Genomic DNA, 20,520 nt, shown 5'->3' on the forward strand with positions numbered 1-20,520 from the left:
GAATTTATTGAAGCAAACTGGAATTAAAGACTAAGTGTTCTTGCTTTCTTGAATAGCTTATAAGAGTTTCTAAAAAAATGTTTTTAACATTTATTCAGCTTCCTTGGAAAGGCTCTGCTATAACTTCTTGTGAACATTGGGATTTTTCTCTAATGTTATTGACATGTATACCTCTGTAAACATTTTCCCTGCCTAATGCTATTGATAAATATGAATATTCATAAGTCTCTCTGTATATCTGTCTATATATCTGATCTTCCAATAGATTAAAGTGTGCCTTTTGGTCATTATTTGGAATGGTAAATATTACTTTTTAAAGGACCTCTAAGGATAAAAATGTAATAAGGACTTAAGGATTAGTAGCTTATTTCAGAATTTTTAAAAAGCATGATTTGGGGTATAAATAGCAGATACATCAAATATTTGAGTCCTCTGTTCTTTATTTTCTTATCTATAATTTTTTTGCTTTCAGCATATATTCGTTTTCATCTGATCTCACCTTTGATTCAGAAGTCTGCAGCAAAGTAAGCAATTGTTCTCTTTTCTAGAAAAAATATTTATTATTGAAAGTTATTTTGTTTCATTCTGAATCATTTTATCATTTTCTCTATCAGTACCTGGGCTATGCTGCTGACTATGTATTTTTTTTGTGCCCAAAACAAATTATTTGTATCAGTAGTAAACATTGAACTGGAACTGTGGCTGCTGCATTTCCAGTGCCCATTTGTGAAACAGGCTGATAGCGTAGACTCATCATAGACTTAGTGGATTGAGGTAGTTCCTTAGAGATTAGTTTGGGTTAGCTTCCAGTCTATAATGAAGACTAGTGGGTCTGTTGATCCTGTATTTAGAGAATGCCAGAACCTGATTGTGTATGCTTTGTTCTTAGCAAATTACTTATATATTTATGTAAATAGCTGCATTGTAGGAGATCAGAGAGCTTAAAATATTCCTGAAACATAGGAGGTTCTCAGGAAAATATATTGTGTTTCTTCCTTAAAATCCAACCTTAAAATGACAACCAGCATTAACATTTATTAATATCTACTTTAAAAAAAGACATTACCTTCATCCTTCCCCCTCAGATTTTTAATTTGTCAATCAGAAAAGTTAGGCCTTAGGAGTAGTCGGAGCCTTTAGGCCAGTTGCCTTTGATGCCTTTTACACTTCCCCACAGTGCAGCATTAATATGACCGTTTCTATGTGTGCATGAGATGAAAAGATTGGGAAGCACTGCTGAAGGTAGTTGTTCTATAATGCTCCTATGAAACTGAGTCCTGGGTAAGCAGTATTTACCTGGAGCTCCATTAGTATATACTTTTACATTCTGGAGAAGTGATTTAACATCTTTGTAAAAGTGAAGTTTCTTATTCTAAATCAAAGCATATATTTTCATGTCTATTTCTTGTCAATTAACAATGACTTTTGCATTTTATATTCTCAGTGTGGTCCTCTTTGATATCTTTGTTAATATTCTCACCCATAATCTTGCGGAACCAGCTTATGAAGCAGATGTGGCACAGCTGGAGTATAAGCTGGTAGCTGGAGAACATGGTTTAATTATTCGAGTGAAAGGATTCAACCACAAACTACCTGTAAGTGCAAGTGCTGTTTTACTCATAGGGAATTTTATAATTTCGTATTTATATTTGTTGTCCCTATAGCACAAAGCATAGAAGCTTGTGCATGGAGTGCTATACATAGAAAGAAATGTTTATTAATTAAACTAGTGGCCTGTTGCACGAAGATTCGCGCAAAAGGCCTTCCTTCCCCTGGCTGCTGGCACCCAGGCCTCGAGTCTTGGCTTCTCTGCTCTGGCCGCAGCAGCGAGGGTTGACTTCTCTGCTCGGGCTGCAGCAAGGCTTGGCTTCTCCGCTCTGGCTGCAGCAGAGAAGCCAAGTCTCTTTAATCTTCAGTCGTCTTCAGTCTTTGCTCTGTGCCTGCATATGCAAATTAATCACCATTTTGTTGGGTTAATTTGCATACTCATCCTGATTGGCTGGTGGGCATAGCAGAGTGACACCAATTTGCATGTTTCTCTTTTATTAGTGTAAATAATGTTTATTATTGTGTTTTTTTGGCTCTGAGAGCTACTTTAACTTTGGCCACACATAAGAGCCACAGATATTCATTCATTAGTAGCAATGCATGCAACATTGACAGGCACTGACACATTGCCTGACATAGAGTAGAACTCAGATGTTTGTATCCTTTCTTCCTCTTATACTCTATCCCATTGTTTCAAGTATGTGTATTTTGCTTCTTAGTTCTAAGTTTTTGAACCTTTTAGAAATAGGATCCTGTATCCTATCAGTAGTTTGTCTTTTGGTAAGGAATGTGTTCCAGTGTTGCTTTGTCTAAAACTTCATCAGCAGAAGAAGAAATAATATGGGGTGCTAGCTAAAAGGATTAGATCATTAAATACCAGGAAAGCAATATAATGTACCCAACAACAAATTTTATATCTTGATTTTTGGGGTAGAAATCAATATAAAATAAGATATAAAACCATATATTAAGGTTTGGGGCACTTGGTTCACACACAAAAATAATCTGGAGGAAAGGACCTGGCAGAGGTTAGATCTGTGCAAAGAGGTGATAGCTTCAATATCTTAGCAATAATGCTAGTGAATAATACAGTTCTCTTTATACCCTCATCCCTGTCAGTCTCCTCAAGGGAACAAATATTGGTCTTAGGAGTATACACCATGGAGTATTTTACTTTTGTCAACCTTCAAAGGCCTACATGTAACGTAACTTAAGATCCAAACAGATTAAAACCTAAACAGAAGAGAGCTTTTCAAAATACAGACCATAGAAAAGTATTTGAGGGTCTTCATTTTATGAAGCTTACCTAGCTTTAATATTAAAACCTGAGATAGAATATAAATATATAAAACTCGAGACCAGTTTTACCTGTAAAATGTAGATGCAAACTTTAAAAAATTTGAAAATTAAAAAAAAGTAACAAAAAGAATACGTCACTATGACCAAATGCTAGGAATGCAAAAGGTTGGTTGTTCAGTATTAGGAAGTTGATGAATAAATAACAGTTCGAATGAGAAGCACTACAGACAGACCTCAGAATTTTGTGGGTTTGGTTCTAGACCCCCGCAATCAAGCGAGTACTGCAATGGCTACTACATTAAAGTGAAAAAAATAAAAGAAACAAATTAAATCACTTGGAAAAGTAAAAATATTTTTCTTTGAAGATGATATGGTTGTATTCTTAGAAAACCTAAGATGCCACTAAAATTATAAAAATAACTTGTGATAGGGCTTGTCACAAGATCAGTATATCCAAATCAATGGCTCTTTTTCCTATAGTAGCAATAACTACTTAGAAATGGATGGAAATATTTATAATATTGAAAAAAAAATACCTAGGAAGAAATAAATAAAAAAAAAAATATGCCGAACTAGTCTAAAGAAAACTATAAATCTTTTTTGTTGTTGTTAATCCTCACCTGAGAACATTTTTTCTATTGATTTTGTTGTTCTTTTTTTTCTTTTTAATCCTCATCTAAGGAGTTAGAACATTTTTTCCATTGATTTTTAGAGAGAGTGGGAGGGGGGAGCGAGACAGAGGGGAGAGAGAGAAAAGAGGGCGAGAGAGAGGAAACATCGATTAGTTCCCTCTCGATGGGCCAAGAATCAAGCCTGCAACTGAGGAACATGCCCTTGACTGGGAATCGAACCCAAACCCTGTGGTCTGTGGGTTAACGCTCTAACCATTGAGCACCAGCCAGGGCTCTTGATTTTTTTTCTTTTTTTAATCCTCACCTCAGGATATTTTTCCATTGATTTTTAGAGAGGGTGAAAGGGAGAGGTGAGGCCCTAACCGGTTTGGCTCAGTGGATAGAGAGTTGGCCTGTGGACTGAAGGGTCCCAGGTTCGATTTCGGTCGAGGGCATATACCTTGGCACATCCCCAGTAGGGAGTGTGCAGGAGGCAGCTGATCGATGTTTCTAACTCTATCCCTCTCCCTTCCTTTCTGTGAAAAATCAATAAAATATATTTTTTAAAAAGAAAGGGAGGGGTGGAGTGAGAGAGCGAGAGAAACATCAGTGTGCGAGTCATCAATTGGTTGTCTCCTGCACATGTCCCTACTTGGTCTTGGGATCAAACCAGCAACCCAGGTATGTGCCCTTGACAGGAATTGAACCCTTGACCTTTTGGTCTGTGGGCCAACACTCTAACCACTGAGAACACCAGCCAGGGCTATAGATCTTATTGAAGCATATAAAAAAGACTTTAAGGGAGAGAATTACAATGTTTCTGGATAGAACACCTTGATAGAAAGTTGTCATTACTTGAAAATTAATATGTAATAAGCAATTACTCCCAGTTAAAATCACATTTGGGGGCACTTGGGATATGGATAAAATTATTTTCAAGTTCATATGGAAGAAAGAAATATTTAAGAATACCCATGAAAATTATAAAAATAGAAGAATCATTGCTCCAAATTTGACAGTTATGGAGGATTTTAGCCCCTGGAAATTGAGTCATCAGTACTTCTCTTATGTCTCCCACAATGCCAGTTACCATTTGGGTCCCTGGTAAAAACCAATGGAAAAAAAACCATCCCCACCATCCAAAAAAACGTAGTGGGTTTCCATGCTTCTCCACTTAAAGTGCCTCTTTCTTTTCTTTTTAGCTACTGTTTCAGCTCATTATTGACTACTTAGCAGAGTTTAATTCCACACCAGCTGTCTTTACAATGATAACTGAGCAGTTGAAGAAGACCTACTTTAACATCCTCATCAAGCCGGAGACTCTGGCCAAGTGGGTACAAATGGGATCAACTTTTATTTTGAAGGCCTGAAAGTATTTGCCTTCCTAGGGGTCAGTTATGGGGGCTGAGGCTATATAGTTTTACTGCTAATTTTCAGACTTGTTAGAATTGTGCTCTGGTTTAGGAAACCATGCCATGGGGATTATAGGATTTCTAAATCCAGCTAAAGTAGCCATCTGTGAGTAGGACTGAAAGTAGCTCACTGTATTTAATTAGAGGCTGAAGGTTTTAGGGTGTTTTTTCCCCAAAGTATGTAAGTAAATAACAGTTAAAGAAGTTATGGCTTTGTTGTAGCTTAGAATTACCTGCTGGTGATATTTTTGTGTTGGGTACTGGGATAAATTACTTAACATATCATTTATCTGTCTTAGCAATTGCAGTTTTCCAGAATTCAGCTAAAGTTCCAGAAAAGAGTTAAAAGACTTCTGGACAGTCTGTGTACTAATGCTTACACCCTCTGCTAAATAAGCAGCCCCCTTCGGCCTTCCATCAGAGCCTGTAGCCTATAGAGTACCTTCAGGAGAAAGTACCCTCTTGGGGTACCCTCTGTCAGCTTGTGGAGCCTTTATGGGAGGGAGTGAAAAAGTTCCCCTCTGAACAGGCCCAGCCCTTTGTGTACATGGTTTGCAAGCCCCCACTTTATTTCCTTGCTGGGCATCTGCAAATGCTAAACAGCACAACCTGATACAGACCTTCTGCTTTTGAGAGTAAGGATGAGCCCATAAATGACCAAAATTTAAAAACAGTTAAGAGTCGGGCAGGTAATAACTAATAATCTGATTATTAAAACTAATAACCAAATATAAGTTGGAAAGGAGAGTTGTCCAGAACTGTTGAAATGTTGAGAAAATAGCCCTGTGTGTGCAGTTACTCCTGAATGCTACTTTATTAAAATGTGGTAAAATAATAATAATACCTTTTCATTGAAGATTCATTATGTGCTAGACCTAAGAACTTTATGTACTTATTTCTCACCAAAACCCCATTATTATTTTTCTTGTTTTATAAATGAAGAAATTGAGTCACAGGTGACTTGCCCAAGATAAACAGATTAGTGTGGGGTCAGGGTCAGTCTGATTTTGGCCTACAGCTACTACCTGTACTATATTGTCACTTCAGTAATAGATATCTATAATGGTGACCTCTAGTAATTAGTAAAATGTTAGATTTTTAATCAAAATAGTAATAATTTTAAATTGGTGTGCGACTCATCTGGCAACTTATGTGAAATATTTTATTTTGCAACTGTGACAGATAAAGTGAGTTGTACCATTGAGCAAATCTGTGTAAAAATTTATGTGTGCAATTTTAAGTGCTTTTTGGTGATTGTTTCCCCATCTTAAATAGTGATAGAAATTGTTTCTCTTTAAAATATATCATCTGTAGAAATTTAACCAAATCTCTCTATACCTTCAAGATTCATATCTTACAACAAAACTTTTTTTTCTGCCCCCTGTACAGAGACGTGCGGCTTTTAATTCTGGAATATGCCCGCTGGTCTATGATTGACAAGTACCGGGCTTTGATGGATGGCCTTTCCCTTGAGTCTCTGCTGAGCTTTGTCAAAGAGTTCAAATCCCAGCTCTTTGTTGAAGGCCTGGTACAAGGAAATGTCACAAGCACAGTGAGTGTGAGGTGTTCTGTTGCTGTTGGGCAGGTCTGAATGCTTTTGTGGGCTCTGGAATTGCATTAGTTCCTCCCTGAAGCTCTGGGTTTGGCAGGCCAGCATTGTCATAGGCTATTCAGAAGGGAACCTGGCCCCTCTGATACTGGGCAAGACTTTCTTATGAAGGAGACCCCTGGCAATGGACCAGGACTTTGGATGAAATGGGTCTGGTAAATATACTAGTCTGGTATCGGTTATGTTTGTTGACAGTTATGTAGAGAAACTACAAACAGTTTAGAAATTAAAGTGGGACCTGGGGAGTGGTGAGGGATGTACACACATATAAGTAAGCAGAACTTGTATGTCAGGCTTATCCTGTAGTAAATAGAGAACCATTGAAGGGTTTAAAAGAAGGTTTGTCATTAAGAAAGACCCAGACAGCCCAGTTATGAAGCTGTTATAAAAGCTTATATGAAGTATGATTTCACTTATATGCGGTATCTAGAGTTGTCGAAGTCATAGAAACAGCAGAATGATGGTTACCAGGGTTTGGGAGAGGTAAAAAGAGGGAATTGTTCTATGGGTGTAGAGTTAAAAAGTTTTGCAAGATGAAAAATTGTGGAGTTCCATTTCACAACACTGAATATACTTAACACTAGAGAACTGTACGTTTAAAAATGGTTAAGAAGGTAAACTTGGTTATGTGTCTTTCCACACGCACACAAAGTGAAGTGAAAATAATGAAGCTTTAGAGGTTTGGCAAAATAAATGAGTCAGAAGTACTTAAGAAATAATAAGGTAGAGAGGATGGCCAAAACATAGTGACTGATTAGATGTGGGGGGTGAGGGAGAAGGGAAGGATCTAAGATAATGCCCAAATTTCTTGCTGACCCAGTGGGTTTGTGGAGGAGGAGGAACAATAGTAGGTTTGAGGGCATATGAGGAGTTTGTTGTGAGATTTTGAGTTGGAGATATGTGTGGGACCTTGTGACGAACAGGCCTCTTGTAGCCAAGAGTGCATCATTGATTGGGTCTCTTCCTAAACTCTTTGGCTGTTGACCATCTTCTATGGCTTCTCAGTTTCTCAGGACTGGCCCTTTGATGGAATATACATATAAATGGCCACTCTTGAGTTTGGCTGCTTCCTTCTCACTCCTCTATGTCTTTATCCCACACCCTTACCCAGCCTTAGTTTCTGTCCTGTTTACAGAAAGAAGTTTAAAAGCCTCAACTCACATAGAAGAGCAGGAACAGTTGCCTGCTTCTCTGAGCAGCGGTAGTATTGGGCAGGGCGTTTGGTCCAGAGGACTTAGTACCATGTCTTGCCCCAGGTAGAAATCACTTTAGAAATGGGCCTACCCCTCCACGAATCCCTCCTTTTGTTGCTTAAAAAAACAAGTTTTGAGAGGAGGAGGAGGGGATGCATTCACTTAGGATTATGCTGTTGCTCACTCTGTGCCAGGCTCCAGGTTTCTAAAGCATAGTTACAGTTGTCAGAGGGCACAGAATATTGGGGTAAACTGAACAGTTAGTTTGACCCCGTGGGGACAGTGTCACAGTGTCCAGGTAAGCACAGTGCCGAGGAATTGTTCAGCTTAGAGCCACTTAGTGTTCAGTGGACATATATTAAGTCAGTGAGTGATGAGCCCAATCAATGAATGACTTACCCAGCATTTTGGGTGACAGACTATATCTGCTTTCTTAATGTTATGCAGGGCTTCCCAAGAGATTAGAATATGGGTATTAGTTGGTTCTGGGTGAAATTAATGTCAAGAGAGCCTAATGCAGTTATTTCTTCTCTTGTGCCTCCTAGGACTCTATGGATTTCCTGAAATATGTTATTGAGTGAGTATTAGTTTGAGTTTTCTCTTTGGGAGTTATGTGTTCTTACCAGCAGGAGGGCACTACTCAATTGTTACTAAATCACTGTGGACATAATTCCTGTGGTAGGTTTTCTTGAGGCTAGTTATATAAACAAAGCACTTCAGAAGGGATTGTGGAAAGCCTGACCTTTTTCAGTTTTGGGGTGGGGTAAGAGGGTAAAGGCACTGCCTCAGGGACCCACACTGATTCTTTTGCAGCAAGCTGAACTTCATGCCTCTGGAGCAGGAGATGTCTGTGCAGTTCCAGGTGGTAGAACTGCCCAGTGGCCACCACATATGCAAAGTGAGAGCTCTGAACAAGGGTGATGCCAACTCTGAAGTCACTGTGTACTACCAGGTCAGTTTGCTCCTTGCACAGCCATCCTCATGGCTAAGTACCTTTAAGGCATTAAAGCCTGGGGGAGTAGTGACCCTCTGACCTCCCAGGCCCTCTGTAGTTTTGTGCTTGGGGTCATTTGTTTTCTTGAAGCAACAACAATTAAAAATTGCTCAGTAAAATGAACCCCTGTCAGTAAAATGAACCCCTTTTAAACCACAGTGCTTCATGAATTACCCAAGTACTAGTCCAGAAGACAGACGAAAGTGTGGTTGGAAATTCCCGTACATTCCACTGACAGAACCCCAAGCAATAGGAGGACATTTGTTAAAAGGATGATTTTGAAAATTAGACAAAAGTAAACATAACTATGTAATCAGTATACAGCATACAGAATGATTATCAGAATTATAATTGAAGGTTTCAAAGCACCTGACAGATAGGATTTATCACCTCTATTTTATGAATGATGAATCTGAGGTCCAGACTCCCTTACTTCTGAGGCCATGTCAGCTGGGGCTTGAACACAAATCCTGTCTTCTTTCCACACCATTTTGGAGAGGTCAGATGGGACTTAAAGAACTTTGCAACAATCTCAGTTGGCCCATAGCCTTTGTTTAGTGCCACTCAATTCCAGGACTATGGGGACCTGTGCCTATCTACTTCGATCTCAGACTTCTCTAACTTTCATAGCTGCTATTGTGGTCCTGGGTCCCCTGCATGAGGAAGTCTCTTCTTTGCCAGGCCTTCTGAAGACCTCTGCTCTGGGCTTTGGGCGTGGCTGCATGGTCTTACTTTCTTTGTCCTTTCATTGCAGTTTTGGCCCTGAACCTGAGTTTTTCCCTAGAGGCCCAGCTTGTCCATAGAGCCAATCTCCCTTTGGCTGTAGTTACCCGAGTTTCCCCCCAGGTTTTAAACTTATTTGAAGGTGAAATGTCCACCATGTCCTAGCTTCATAAATGGTACGGCCTCTCCCTGCTTAGCCTTGTCCACATTTCCAGTGTTTGACTGCTCAGAACCCAGAGTAACCTCTCCAGTTTTAGATAGAATTTGTAAGCACCTCTGTTGAGGTACTTCCCATCAATCACTTCTTACTACCAGCTTCTAACAGACTGCTTCCCTTACAGAACCACTTCCTTCCTCACAGAGGGCATTTTGAACAGGAAATTAAATTTTGACTAGTTTTATTGCAGTCCTTCTAGAGGCAAACCAGAAATCTTATTGCTGACTAAACAGGGCTTGCAGGGAACACTCGCTTTATAAAGTCTTTTCTCTGTGAAGGGGGGAAGGGTAGAAATGAGTCTGTCAGAGGAGCCTACAAGAGCCTGACAGGGGGATGCACTAGCAAAATCACTGCTTGTTGGCCTCTTGCCCTCTTTTATTCTAACCACATTATTTTGCCAGTTACCAGGACAGCCAGGATGTGGCATCTGCTAGGCATTTATATCAATTGGTATGGGTGCCTAGGCATGGCTGCAAAGCTCCTGTTCACATCTTTTTCACGTGAGGAATAGGTCGTTACCCTTCATTGATACCCAGACATTTCTTGCTCTCCTTAGCACCTTGAACTACAGTACTTATTTTTAGATTGTGTCCTCTAGGTCCTTGGCAGGAGCTGGCAGATAGGGATTATCGGACTTCCCTCTATGCCTACCCTGCAGTTCTGTCCTAGGGCTAAGAAGACAAATGAGCATGCATGAATCCTATCCTCACAGACTTTCTGACAGGAAGACAGATATATAACAAAATTGTGGAAAGTATGGCAGTAGAGGGTATGATCAACTTTCTTTGGGGGATGAAAAGAATGGGATGGACACATGAATAAATGGTTGCCAAGAATAGCTGATTAAAACACCCTGCAAGCCATTGGATTTTCAGTTGGTCTGACCAACTTCTCCTTTCAGTCAGGTACCAGGAGTTTGAAAGAATACACTCTTATGGAGCTGCTTGTGGTAAGTTGTATAAAAGAGTTAAGGAGCCCCTGACACACAGAGGACTGACCTTTTTGCCTAGCGGTAGGGACTTAGGAATTGTCAGAGACCTATGGTTGGAAGGTGAGATGGTTATTTAGTATTCTCACCAGTATGATCATGGAGAGAGGGGACTGGGCAATTTAGGAAGAAGGCAGTAAGGGAGGCTGGACTTTGGGGGTGTATGAAACATTTGTGGGGGGTAAGAAATGGAGGTTTCTCGGTTAGGAGGAGTTGGGCTGATGGATAGTATGTTGAATTACAGATGCACATGGAAGAGCCTTGTTTTGACTTCCTTCGAACCAAGCAGACCCTTGGGTAAGTCTGCTGGCAAGAGCACTGAGCTCAAATAAGGGCCTGGGGCTTACTTTGCAGGCTGAAATTTCAGATATCCTGACTGAGCTGTCTCTCAGAGCTCTTTGGCCCTTCCATGTCTACTTAGAGTCATACCTACTGGTCAAAACTTCTGGAATTTGCATCTTGGACTATCATTGGGTTTTCAGTTTGGTCACATTTCAAAATTAGCAAGAGAACAAGCTAGCCTGTGGTCCTGTAACCTGAGAATGAAATAGATGTATACATCTTTCTGGATCTCGAGGTTCAGTAAAGATGTGCAGAAACCCTTCCCTCATCTCTAGTGTTTCTGAGGACAGGGCCCAGGTGACCAGCTGAGCTCATAAAACTTTTTGCTTTGGCTGTAGGTACCATGTCTACCCTACCTGTAGGAACACATCTGGGATTCTAGGATTCTCTGTCACTGTGGGGACTCAGGCAACCAAATACAAGTGAGTAAGCAAACTATTATTATTATTGGCATGGAGAGCAGGGGCTACAGATAAACCTCAGACAACTCTAAGTCACAGCCGCAGAGGGTGGGGGCTGCAGAGTGATTGGTCATAGATGGCCTGATCCAGGACTGATCAATGGTTCCTATTAGGGTTTGATTCAAGTCCTGTGGTCACCGTACAGGGCTTGCCAATGTTTATGTCTTCAGGTAAATCTAAACACAAGAAAGGCAAAGGTACTGGCCTTAATGCTAGAACCAAGGTACAAGGCCTTGTTGGTTCTCAGCTTTGGAATGGCCAAGCATAGGTCACTGCTTCAGTATGAGGATACCAGGAAAATGGGCCAGAGTTGGGGGTAGGATTCTTTCCATTCATTTCCCTCCCTCCATTTAAGGGAATGCTGAGGAGGACTGGGAAGAGAACACTTCAGCCTCTTTCCGAGACAGGGTTTCTAATGACTTTTGTTTTGTTTCAGCTCTGAAGTTGTTGATAAAAAGATAGAAGAGTTTCTTTCTAGCTTTGAGGAAAAGATTGAAAACCTTACTGAGGATGCATTCAACACCCAGGTGATTGAGCTGGCCTGGTCTTTTGTTTCTTGGCCCAGACAAGCCCTCAAGACAACTGGACACCAGCCTTAGCTTTGCCGGCCAGTTTTGGAACATTGTAGTCCCACCTTAACTTGACCATGTATTCTTAGCTTCGTTCCTCTGCATCATGCTATCAGGTCCTAGGACCATAGCGCGTCCATCACAAGTCACATGGGACAGGGCCTAGTATGTTCTGGAGGCACCAGTGTGATGCTATGCCTTAAGACCTCTTTTTGGTAACAGGTCACAGCCCTGATCAAGCTGAAGGAGTGCGAGGATACCCACCTTGGGGAGGAGGTGGATAGGAACTGGAATGAAGTGGTGACACAGCAGTATCTCTTTGACCGCCTTGTCCATGAGGTAATAGCATGGTTCTCTGAATAAGACTGCCCTCACAGGGACTCCTGATTTGGCAGGAGTCACCATTCCAAACACATTGGTATTGGGTGGAAGAGACCCCTGGGGCGCTCACACCAGGCCTGGTTCCTTACTTGCTCATTGCTTGATTAGTTTCCAGACTGGCCTAACATCTTAGGTGGCCAAGTGCGCAGGATGCTAATCCTTACCTGCAACCCCCAACCAATTTGAATTAGAGCAGATTCATTTATTTTATATATTGAGGTTCACTTTAAGATTTGTGAGGGGGGGGGGAAGTGTTCTGCTATTTAAAGAAAATTTAAACCTTTGATCTTTATGAACATAGAGTTCCTCCTTCAGACAGGATTCTTGGTGTAGGTCTTTTGACAAAGTAGGAAAATCCACAAAAAAGAGCTCCGTGTGCTGCAGTCCAGTCTCTCGGATAATATAACCCTTGTGGTGAATTACCAAAGGACACTGAGGCAGAGGTTTAACAAGAAGCTCTTAAGGCACTACAGGTTTCCTGTTAGAAGCAGAGCAGATAAAGTTCTCTACCTGTTTCAATAGTTACTTGTATTTTTCTCATTAGAGTATACAGTTACTATGTACCCGAGAGTTTGGCTTAGTGTGTTACTCAGCTATAATTACAGTATCTGCTATCCTTTCTTGCTTATGAAACCTTAAAATGTGCAGCCAACACTCATTTTTATCCTATTCTGGAAGGTTGGGGGCAAGCCAAAACTTGATGTGCTCAGACCAAGGAAGTCTGCCAGGTGTTACGTTTAAGATCTTTCAAGAAAATGTATTGCTAGTCTTTTATAGCTTTCTTTCCTATCTTTCCTTCCTCTAAAAGATTGAAGCACTGAAGTCCTTCTCAAAATCAGACCTGGTCAATTGGTTCAAGGCTCACAGAGGCCCAGGAAGTAAAATGCTTAGTGTTCATGTGAGTACGGTTGTCATGTAGCCATTATTATTCATCGAGTTTTTGCTGGTACCAGAGATCCTAACAGGTCTTTGTCTATCTGGTCGGCCTATTTCTCATCTCGAGCCTTTGGCTTCTTCCAGGTTGTTGGATTTGGGAAGTATGAGCTGGAAGAGGATGGCACTCCTCATGGTGAGGATTCAAACTCTTCTTGTGAACCAATGCAGCTAACCTACCTGCCAACCTCTCCTCTGCTGACAGATTCTACCATTCCCATTACTGATATCAGGGCTTTCACATCAACACTTAACCTTCTCCCCTACCATAAAATAGTCAAATAAACTGCAGTCTCGTTGGCCTGAACGAAACATTGTGTATTTAAAATGTGTATTTTATGAAGTTATACTACTATGGCCTTAGGGCCCTCATTGAATTTTTGCACTGGCATCATAGAATTTGATTTACTCCCCACTCCTTCTGTGGTGACTAACAAAACGGGTTACGGTTGCAGCTGGCAGAGAGAAATCAGCAGGGTGGCCAAAAAGCTTATAGGAGCAGTTTGAGAAGCCCTGGCACCTGGTTCTCTCAGATTGAGAATCCAGTTCTGTATGACAGCCCTGTGTAACCCATGTCTTATTAGTACCTAAATGTTAGGTGCTAATACTAATAATATCTAAATGATGTTGTTGTTTTTAATGTATTTTTAAATAAAGATAGTTCTGTATTACCCTTCAGAATGAGGCATTTGCTGCTGTGGCATTCTTATTTCAGTGTGGGGTACAGATATAAACTTTCCCCAAACCCTCTTAGGCAAGCATATCAAACTCAAAATGAGGCCTGTGGGCCCCGAGTTTGACATGCTTGCTCTAAGGCAGTGATTCTCAACCTTCCTAATGCTGTGACCCTTTAATACAGTTCCTCATGTTGTGGTGACCCCCAACCATAAAATTATTTTCATTGCTACTTCATAACTGTATAATTTTGCTACTGTTATGAATCGTAATATAAATATTTGATATGCAGGATGTATTTTCATTGTTAAAAATTGAACATAATTAAAGCATAGTGATTAATCACAAAAACAATATGTAATTATATATGTGTTTTCCGATGGTCTTAGGTGACCCATGAAAGGGTCATTCGACCCCCAAAGGGGTCGCGACCCACAGGTTGAGAACCGCTGCTCTAAGGCAATAAAATATTTTTGAATAAAATGTTAGTAGTCCTATGTCTGCTACATGAGAGTTCGATGAGGACTTGGTCAGGGGTAGAGACAGAACACCAAGTGTAAGGGAGTGGTGAGGGCCAGGATGGCCCTCCATTATTATAGGAGTCCTTGTGAAAAGCTAATTCCTGTATTAAAAGTTGCCAAATAATTGCCTCCAAGTTTAACCATAAAGATAATAAGCGAAACACATTTAAAAAAGGTTGGAAAAAGTACTTTATGAAGCCTTCAGAAGCACTGAGTATAATTAAACTGTAACTCAGAGTTAGTTACAATTCCAAAATAAAAGTTATTGTAGGTGAGACCATGAAATTTCCTAATACTTGATTTTAATACATTGCGCTAAATTTCTAAAACAACTCAGAGGAACCAATATTTACAGATGGAGTATTTATGAAAAATCTGGCATCAGGTATATATGTGTATGTACGTGTATGTATATATATGTATATATATCCCAAGATAATATGAACTAAGAAACAGATGGTGTATTATCTCAACAGCAGTACTAGAGTGCAGAGTTTGAGACTGGGATTTTTAAATGCTTTTCAAAGCCTTGGAAAAGGAGCAGACATGTTGTTTTCAAAACCTGAAGTTTTTCTCAGGACTGAAGTCAAAATTGTAACTGCCACAAAAGAGGAAAAAGAGAAGCTTTTCTCGCTTTAATTGTTCATCTGCATCGGAAAGTCCAGTATCCCTGAGATAGGAACCACTGCAATAAGAAGGGAGTAAGTATGTTCTCCCAAAGGAAGACTGTTGCTTAATTATGCCTACTGCCCTGGTTATCAGGTGTAAACTTTGCATTTCCCAACCTAATGCTTGGCAGCACCAAGACGTTTCAGTAATGGTTCATCGTAAACCCAACATTCTCCATCTTCATGAAATAACTGTGAAAGAAAGAGGGAGAATTCAGTTACACATTTATGTACTTATATAGTATCATACTTTTTATTATTTTATGTCTGTCCCATTACACTAAATGAGTTTCATGCAGGGACCTGGGCTCATCTTGTTCATCAGCATGCTTGCTTAAAACAGTGTTTGGAACTTCAACATTCATTGAAATGAATGAATGAGTTACAGCTCAGCATACAGGAGCAGTAGCAGTTGGGAGGTTGGGGCAGGTTCCCCAGAGCAAGCTTACCCTCGTCTCCCATTGAATTTCCTTCTCCTTCCTTTCTCGGGCTTCTGCTCTTTGCCTTTCTTCAAGTCTGTGCTTGGCTTCAGTTGCTGCATCAATATCTCTGATTTTTAAGTTGAAAGTGACATCCTTCCAAAGACTAAAAAAAGAAGTAAAGGTGCTAAGTACTAGATGGACATAATTATGAGCAATCTTGAGAATGAAATGCCAAGTCTATAGCTACCCTTAAGTGCCACCGTTCACAGACTAAAGATTCTTAAACTGGCACCAGGGCACTGGGGTAAAGATCAGAAAAATAGACTTGGTAGATTCCACTGCTAGTTTGTCAAAGGAGGAAATAAAGGATGGGCAGAAAGCTGGATATATGGTAGGGACAACAGAGGAGAAAGAAAAGTGAGAACTGAGACCTGGGATTCTATTTCTGACTCTACATCTGTCAGTTCACCTCTCAAGGGCTTGAGTGTCGTCCTTTATTATAAAACAAAAGGATTAGAACAGAGGAGCTGAGAAGTTCCGTTTCAGAAAAGCTCCCTTGGAGAAACAGTGTAAGTAGAGAATGAGAGTCAACTGCAGAGGCTTAAAGGGGTAAGCTTCCTCTCAAGGCCTGGAAGGTGGTAACTGGACAGGTCTGGTCCAAACATGTTACTTTACAAGTGAAGACTCCTAGGGACTAGAAAAGTGTCCACGCCTAAGATCCCCTTGTGGTGAGTAGCAGAGCGTATATTTCCATGTTTCCACTTATGTAACTCTGAGCAGATTATTAACAAGTTAGTGACAAGAAGTAGGAGTAATGATTTGTAAGGCCCCCTACCTTCACTTATGAATCCCCTAATACACTAAACACCCTAATACACTAAACAAAGAACTTTAGTGCATAATTCCTCATACCACTAACAGATCCTGATTTTATTGGGAAAGGAAAAAATGATGTTTGAGTTTACTGGAAAACTGAATACAAAATAGGCATTAAGGAATAACTGATTTTCTTAAAGCGTGATAATGATACTTCGTGGGGTTTTTTTTTGTTTTTGTTTTTTTTTCTTATGTCATTAGAGAGATATATGCTGAAATACTTAGGGATGAAAAATTTTAAAAAGTTTCTTGCAAATAAAAGACCTGAAGGTGTTTTGCTACACATCTCTCAGTTGGGACCTCACTGCCATCTCTTCTAAACCACAAAGAGGGTGGTAAGCCAACACACTCTGCGTACTTACTAAGTGTCAAGTATCATAATATGCTACAAACATGTCATCTCATTTATTCCTCACAACAACTCTGAAGCAGTTCTAATTGCAGGTAAAAAGGCAGAGAGGCAAGCTTAGAAGTTTTTGTTACAAAATCATAAGTGGTGGAGCTTGTATGAATCTAAGCATTCAAAATTGGTCTGTGCCCTTACACTCTGCTCTACTGTCTCCATAACCCAGTCCTGCAGCTATGCCTAGTCAATCAACAGCTCTGTCTCCTTACCAGCGGGATTCATACTCATTCTGATCTTCCAACTTCCTCACTTTCTTCTTGATTATAGGCAACTTCTTGGTATCTATAAAAACTGCATTTTCCTAGGAAACAGAAGAGGTAGATATTTTATTGTTCATCCTGTTCTAAGAGTCAACTCTTCCTAGAAGATTTTAATAGATGTTATAATCAAATCCCACATATTGAGAAAGACAGTGAGTGTCATCAGCAATCTTCAGCCTTAAAATATAGTTTTGTCTTAAGTCTTAGTAGAGGCTCAATTCAATAAAGATTTTCAACGTGACCAGATGCCACATTCTCAGAATGTAATCTCTTGGAGAGCTAGACCCCAAAACAACTAATACTACTGATAAGTATACTGAAGTGCTTTTTACAAATCCAAAATCCAGTTCACTGACTCTTGTTAATCCCACACCACCTTCCCTACCTTAATTAGATACAATTTGCAAGTTCCCTGAGGGCAAGGACTATCTTACTCATTTCTGTATCCCTGGTGCCAGGCACTCAATACATTTCTTATACAAAATCAAACTGCACATAAACACAAATTAGTTCAGCACTTGATTTTATAAACATATCACACATTCTAATGATATAGGTAACATTTACTGGGTGCTTTACTATGTGCCAAGCATTTTTTAACATACATTTTTTCTTTTTAAAAATGTTTATTAAAAATATTTTTTCAACTTGTTTACATTCAGTATTTTATTGTGCGGTATTAGTTTCAGGTGTACAGCATAAAACATACTTATTCTTGAATGTTTTGAGAGGAAAGTCAAATCATTCTACTACCTTTACTGCTGGGGAAGAGGTGGGGAAAGGAAAAGGCTTGCCCTGAAGGGATGGCATTAAAGTTGGCCTCAAGGGTTCAATTTCCAGATGAAGGAAGTCAGAGTAAAGGACAGGCTATGACTCAATGTAGCCTGAAACAAGTGGCAAAATATAGCTTCTTACCCCTGTTGCATATTTTGCATACATGACACCATTCCATTCCCCTTCAATTGAACAAAAGGACTTCTTGTCATTTGGAGAACTAAACAGAAAAGAAACATTTGTGTCAGTCTCACATTGAAAATTACCAAAGAATCTGGTCAGGGTGACCTACCTACACAGAGCAGAACACAGAAGAGCAACTGTGAAGTCTTTGGTAAAGCAGCTTAACAGGACTGGATTTCCCAGTCAAAAGTAAGAACCAGATGGGCCCTGACCTGATGATAACAGCAGACTAGGGGCAATCCCTGCCCTCAGGCTGTTCACAGCCAGTGGGGAGAAAGGACACCATAAATTTGGGGTGGTAAGTGCAGGTGGGGAGTTATGTGAGCACTGAAGTTCAAGGGCAAAACTGCTGGGATGAAGGTCAGGAAAGGTTTTGCTTATGCCAGAAACCATTCAACCTGAGGCTGAAAGGGACCTCTGCGTCAAACAGTTTGACCTCTTTACCTGACAAGGATCCCTTTCTCAAAGGTCCCAAGAGGCCTCTACTTAGACATGGTAATGACATGTATGGCAGGTATGGAATTTGGAAAGATACGCATCACAGCAAAGGACAAGTTAGGAGGGGCAAGGCAAAGGTCAGAAGGAGTCTAAGAGATCCGGAGAGAGAAATACACAGGGTAGAGGGATGAAGCTTTTATCACTGGACCAAAACTTAAGTTTCCTCTATGATTTAGGGGCTTTGAGGAAGGGGTACAAATGAAAAAGAAAAACCCATAGGACCCCAGGTTTAGGTCACTGTGCAGTGGTTCTCAAAGTGTGGTCTGGCAACCCCCTTGGGGTTCCCAAGATCCTCTTAGATCAAAACTACTTTTGAACACTAAGATGTTATTTGCCTTTTCCACTCTAATTTTCCCTCAAGTGTAGAGTGTTTCCCAGAGGCCATGTAATATGTAGCAACCAGTTCTCCTCAGTCATGTACCACTTGACGAAGGGATATGTTCTGAGAAATCGGTCTTTAGGCAATTTCGTTCTTGTGCAAACATGATTAGAATGCACTTACATAAGCCTAGGTGGCACAGCCTACGACACCTCGGCTGTATGGTATGGCCTATTGCTCTTAGGCTACAAACCTGCACAGCATATTACTGCACAAAACAAAAGATTAAACCAGGGGTGGGAACTTCTTTTCGGCCAAGGGCCATTTGGATATTTATAACATCATCTGTGGGCCATACAAAATTATCAGCTTAAAAATTAGCCTGCTATTTGGTCAAACATCTAATTAACTCACCCTAATGATTTCAAGGGCCTTACATGGCTCCAGGGATGGATGGTCCCCACCCCTGCCCTAGAGTATCTAACAAAATCAAGCCAAGATGTGACAGTTACTGCTTTTCCCAGAAAGGCACACAAAAAAGAATGCAACTTCTAGACACTCAGGTGGGAGTCAGTCTACTGCATGGGCTAGCACATAGTCCTGTCTGGCCACAGTGAGTCAAGAATCCATGAGCTGGGTTTGCTAATCATCTAGGAAAGACCCCTTTCTGTTCCCCATTTGCAAGTCGGGTTTGTAGGAAGGAATTCCCACCAGTGACCTGATCATTCTGAACCTGTGTTTTAGGGCTCCTTTTGAAAATGGGATTTTAAGAAGAGAAATGACACACAAGATGTGAAATACGTTTACAAAGACAGAACCGTTAAAATGGTCAATTCCTAACAGACATTATCATTCAAGACAAAAGGAAAAGTATTTCAGAGAAAAGCACTCACGCAGAAAAATCAAAATACCTACAAAATCTCAGCAGTAATTCTGTGCTTCTTGCCCCCATAGAAAGGTTTCGTGTGGAAGACAATATTTGCACTATAGCCAGTTTTGGAACAATTGATATTGCATTCTCCACCTAGTTCCACCCAGGGCACTGTGAGGATAGACCTGCAAAATCGAAAGTTTTCAGGTAAGGCTGACAATTCAGAGGAAAGAGAGGGGCATAGCTTAAGAATCAGCAGGGTTGTTGCTCGCTGATCAGAAGAAATGGATGCAGCTCTACTTGCCTTCCATAACCATTGGGGAATGTGAGGATGTAATGTTCATCATGGTCTAGACACGAGACACAGCCTATGGAGAGAAGGGATAGGAACTCTGATGACTAGTGTCACCTGGCCATAAGGTCTTGTTGTCTGATTGACGGATTCTCCATTCAATTTAGGGAAAAACAAGCTCGCACCCCACCACTGCTTTCACCCAAAATAAACGTGCTTACATGCAAATAATGACATCCAGTCTGGCTTTCTGGGGCCATTTCCTCTCACTTAGACCCGTGGTTGGCAAACCGCGGCTCGCGAGCCACATGCAGCTCTTTGGCCCCTTGAATGTGGCTCTTCCACAAAATACCACGTGCGGGCGCGCATGTATAGTGCGATTAAAACTTTGTGGCCCATGTGCAGAAGTTGGTATTTTGTGGAAGAGCTGGTATTCTGTGGAAGAGCCACACTCGGGCCAAAGAGCCGCATGTGG

At 40.6% G+C, this 20,520-nt stretch overlaps 2 protein-coding genes across 21 annotated transcripts in view; one reads left to right on the forward strand and one right to left on the reverse strand.

Moving 5' to 3' along the window:
* The window catches only part of NRDC (nardilysin convertase), a 77,835-nt gene extending 63,874 nt beyond the window's left edge, over positions 1-13,961 (forward strand). For both annotated transcript variants that reach the window (XM_081087121.1, XM_081087120.1), the window contains 13 exons: positions 473-524; positions 1,445-1,595; positions 4,661-4,788; positions 6,260-6,422; positions 8,218-8,249; positions 8,486-8,624; positions 10,508-10,555; positions 10,839-10,891; positions 11,275-11,358; positions 11,834-11,924; positions 12,189-12,305; positions 13,156-13,245; positions 13,368-13,961. In XM_081087121.1, coding sequence (XP_080943247.1) covers positions 473-524; positions 1,445-1,595; positions 4,661-4,788; positions 6,260-6,422; positions 8,218-8,249; positions 8,486-8,624; positions 10,508-10,555; positions 10,839-10,891; positions 11,275-11,358; positions 11,834-11,924; positions 12,189-12,305; positions 13,156-13,245; positions 13,368-13,565 — 1,346 coding nt within the window. In that variant the 3' untranslated portion in view covers positions 13,566-13,961. The remainder of the gene's footprint in view (positions 1-472; positions 525-1,444; positions 1,596-4,660; positions 4,789-6,259; positions 6,423-8,217; positions 8,250-8,485; positions 8,625-10,507; positions 10,556-10,838; positions 10,892-11,274; positions 11,359-11,833; positions 11,925-12,188; positions 12,306-13,155; positions 13,246-13,367) is intronic.
* OSBPL9 (oxysterol binding protein like 9) overlaps positions 1-20,520 on the reverse strand; it is a gene marked incomplete at its 5' end in the record, with an annotated part of 167,571 nt that overhangs the window by 6,079 nt on the left and 140,972 nt on the right. For 18 of the 19 annotated variants that reach the window (XM_081087136.1, XM_081087134.1, XM_081087137.1 and 15 more), the window contains 6 exons: positions 14,648-15,336; positions 15,594-15,729; positions 17,058-17,149; positions 18,024-18,102; positions 19,798-19,938; positions 20,058-20,121. In XM_081087136.1, coding sequence (XP_080943262.1) covers positions 15,262-15,336; positions 15,594-15,729; positions 17,058-17,149; positions 18,024-18,102; positions 19,798-19,938; positions 20,058-20,121 — 587 coding nt within the window. In that variant the 3' untranslated portion in view covers positions 14,648-15,261. Of the gene's footprint in view, positions 1-14,647; positions 15,337-15,593; positions 15,730-17,057; positions 17,150-18,023; positions 18,103-19,797; positions 19,939-20,057; positions 20,122-20,520 lie in introns of those variants that run through there. The other variant, XR_013995725.1, reaches the window with a different exon arrangement.

This window comes from Myotis nattereri (assembly GCF_964212035.1).
Source record: "Myotis nattereri genome assembly, chromosome: 3".
Classification (NCBI taxonomy): domain Eukaryota; kingdom Metazoa; phylum Chordata; class Mammalia; order Chiroptera; family Vespertilionidae; genus Myotis; species Myotis nattereri.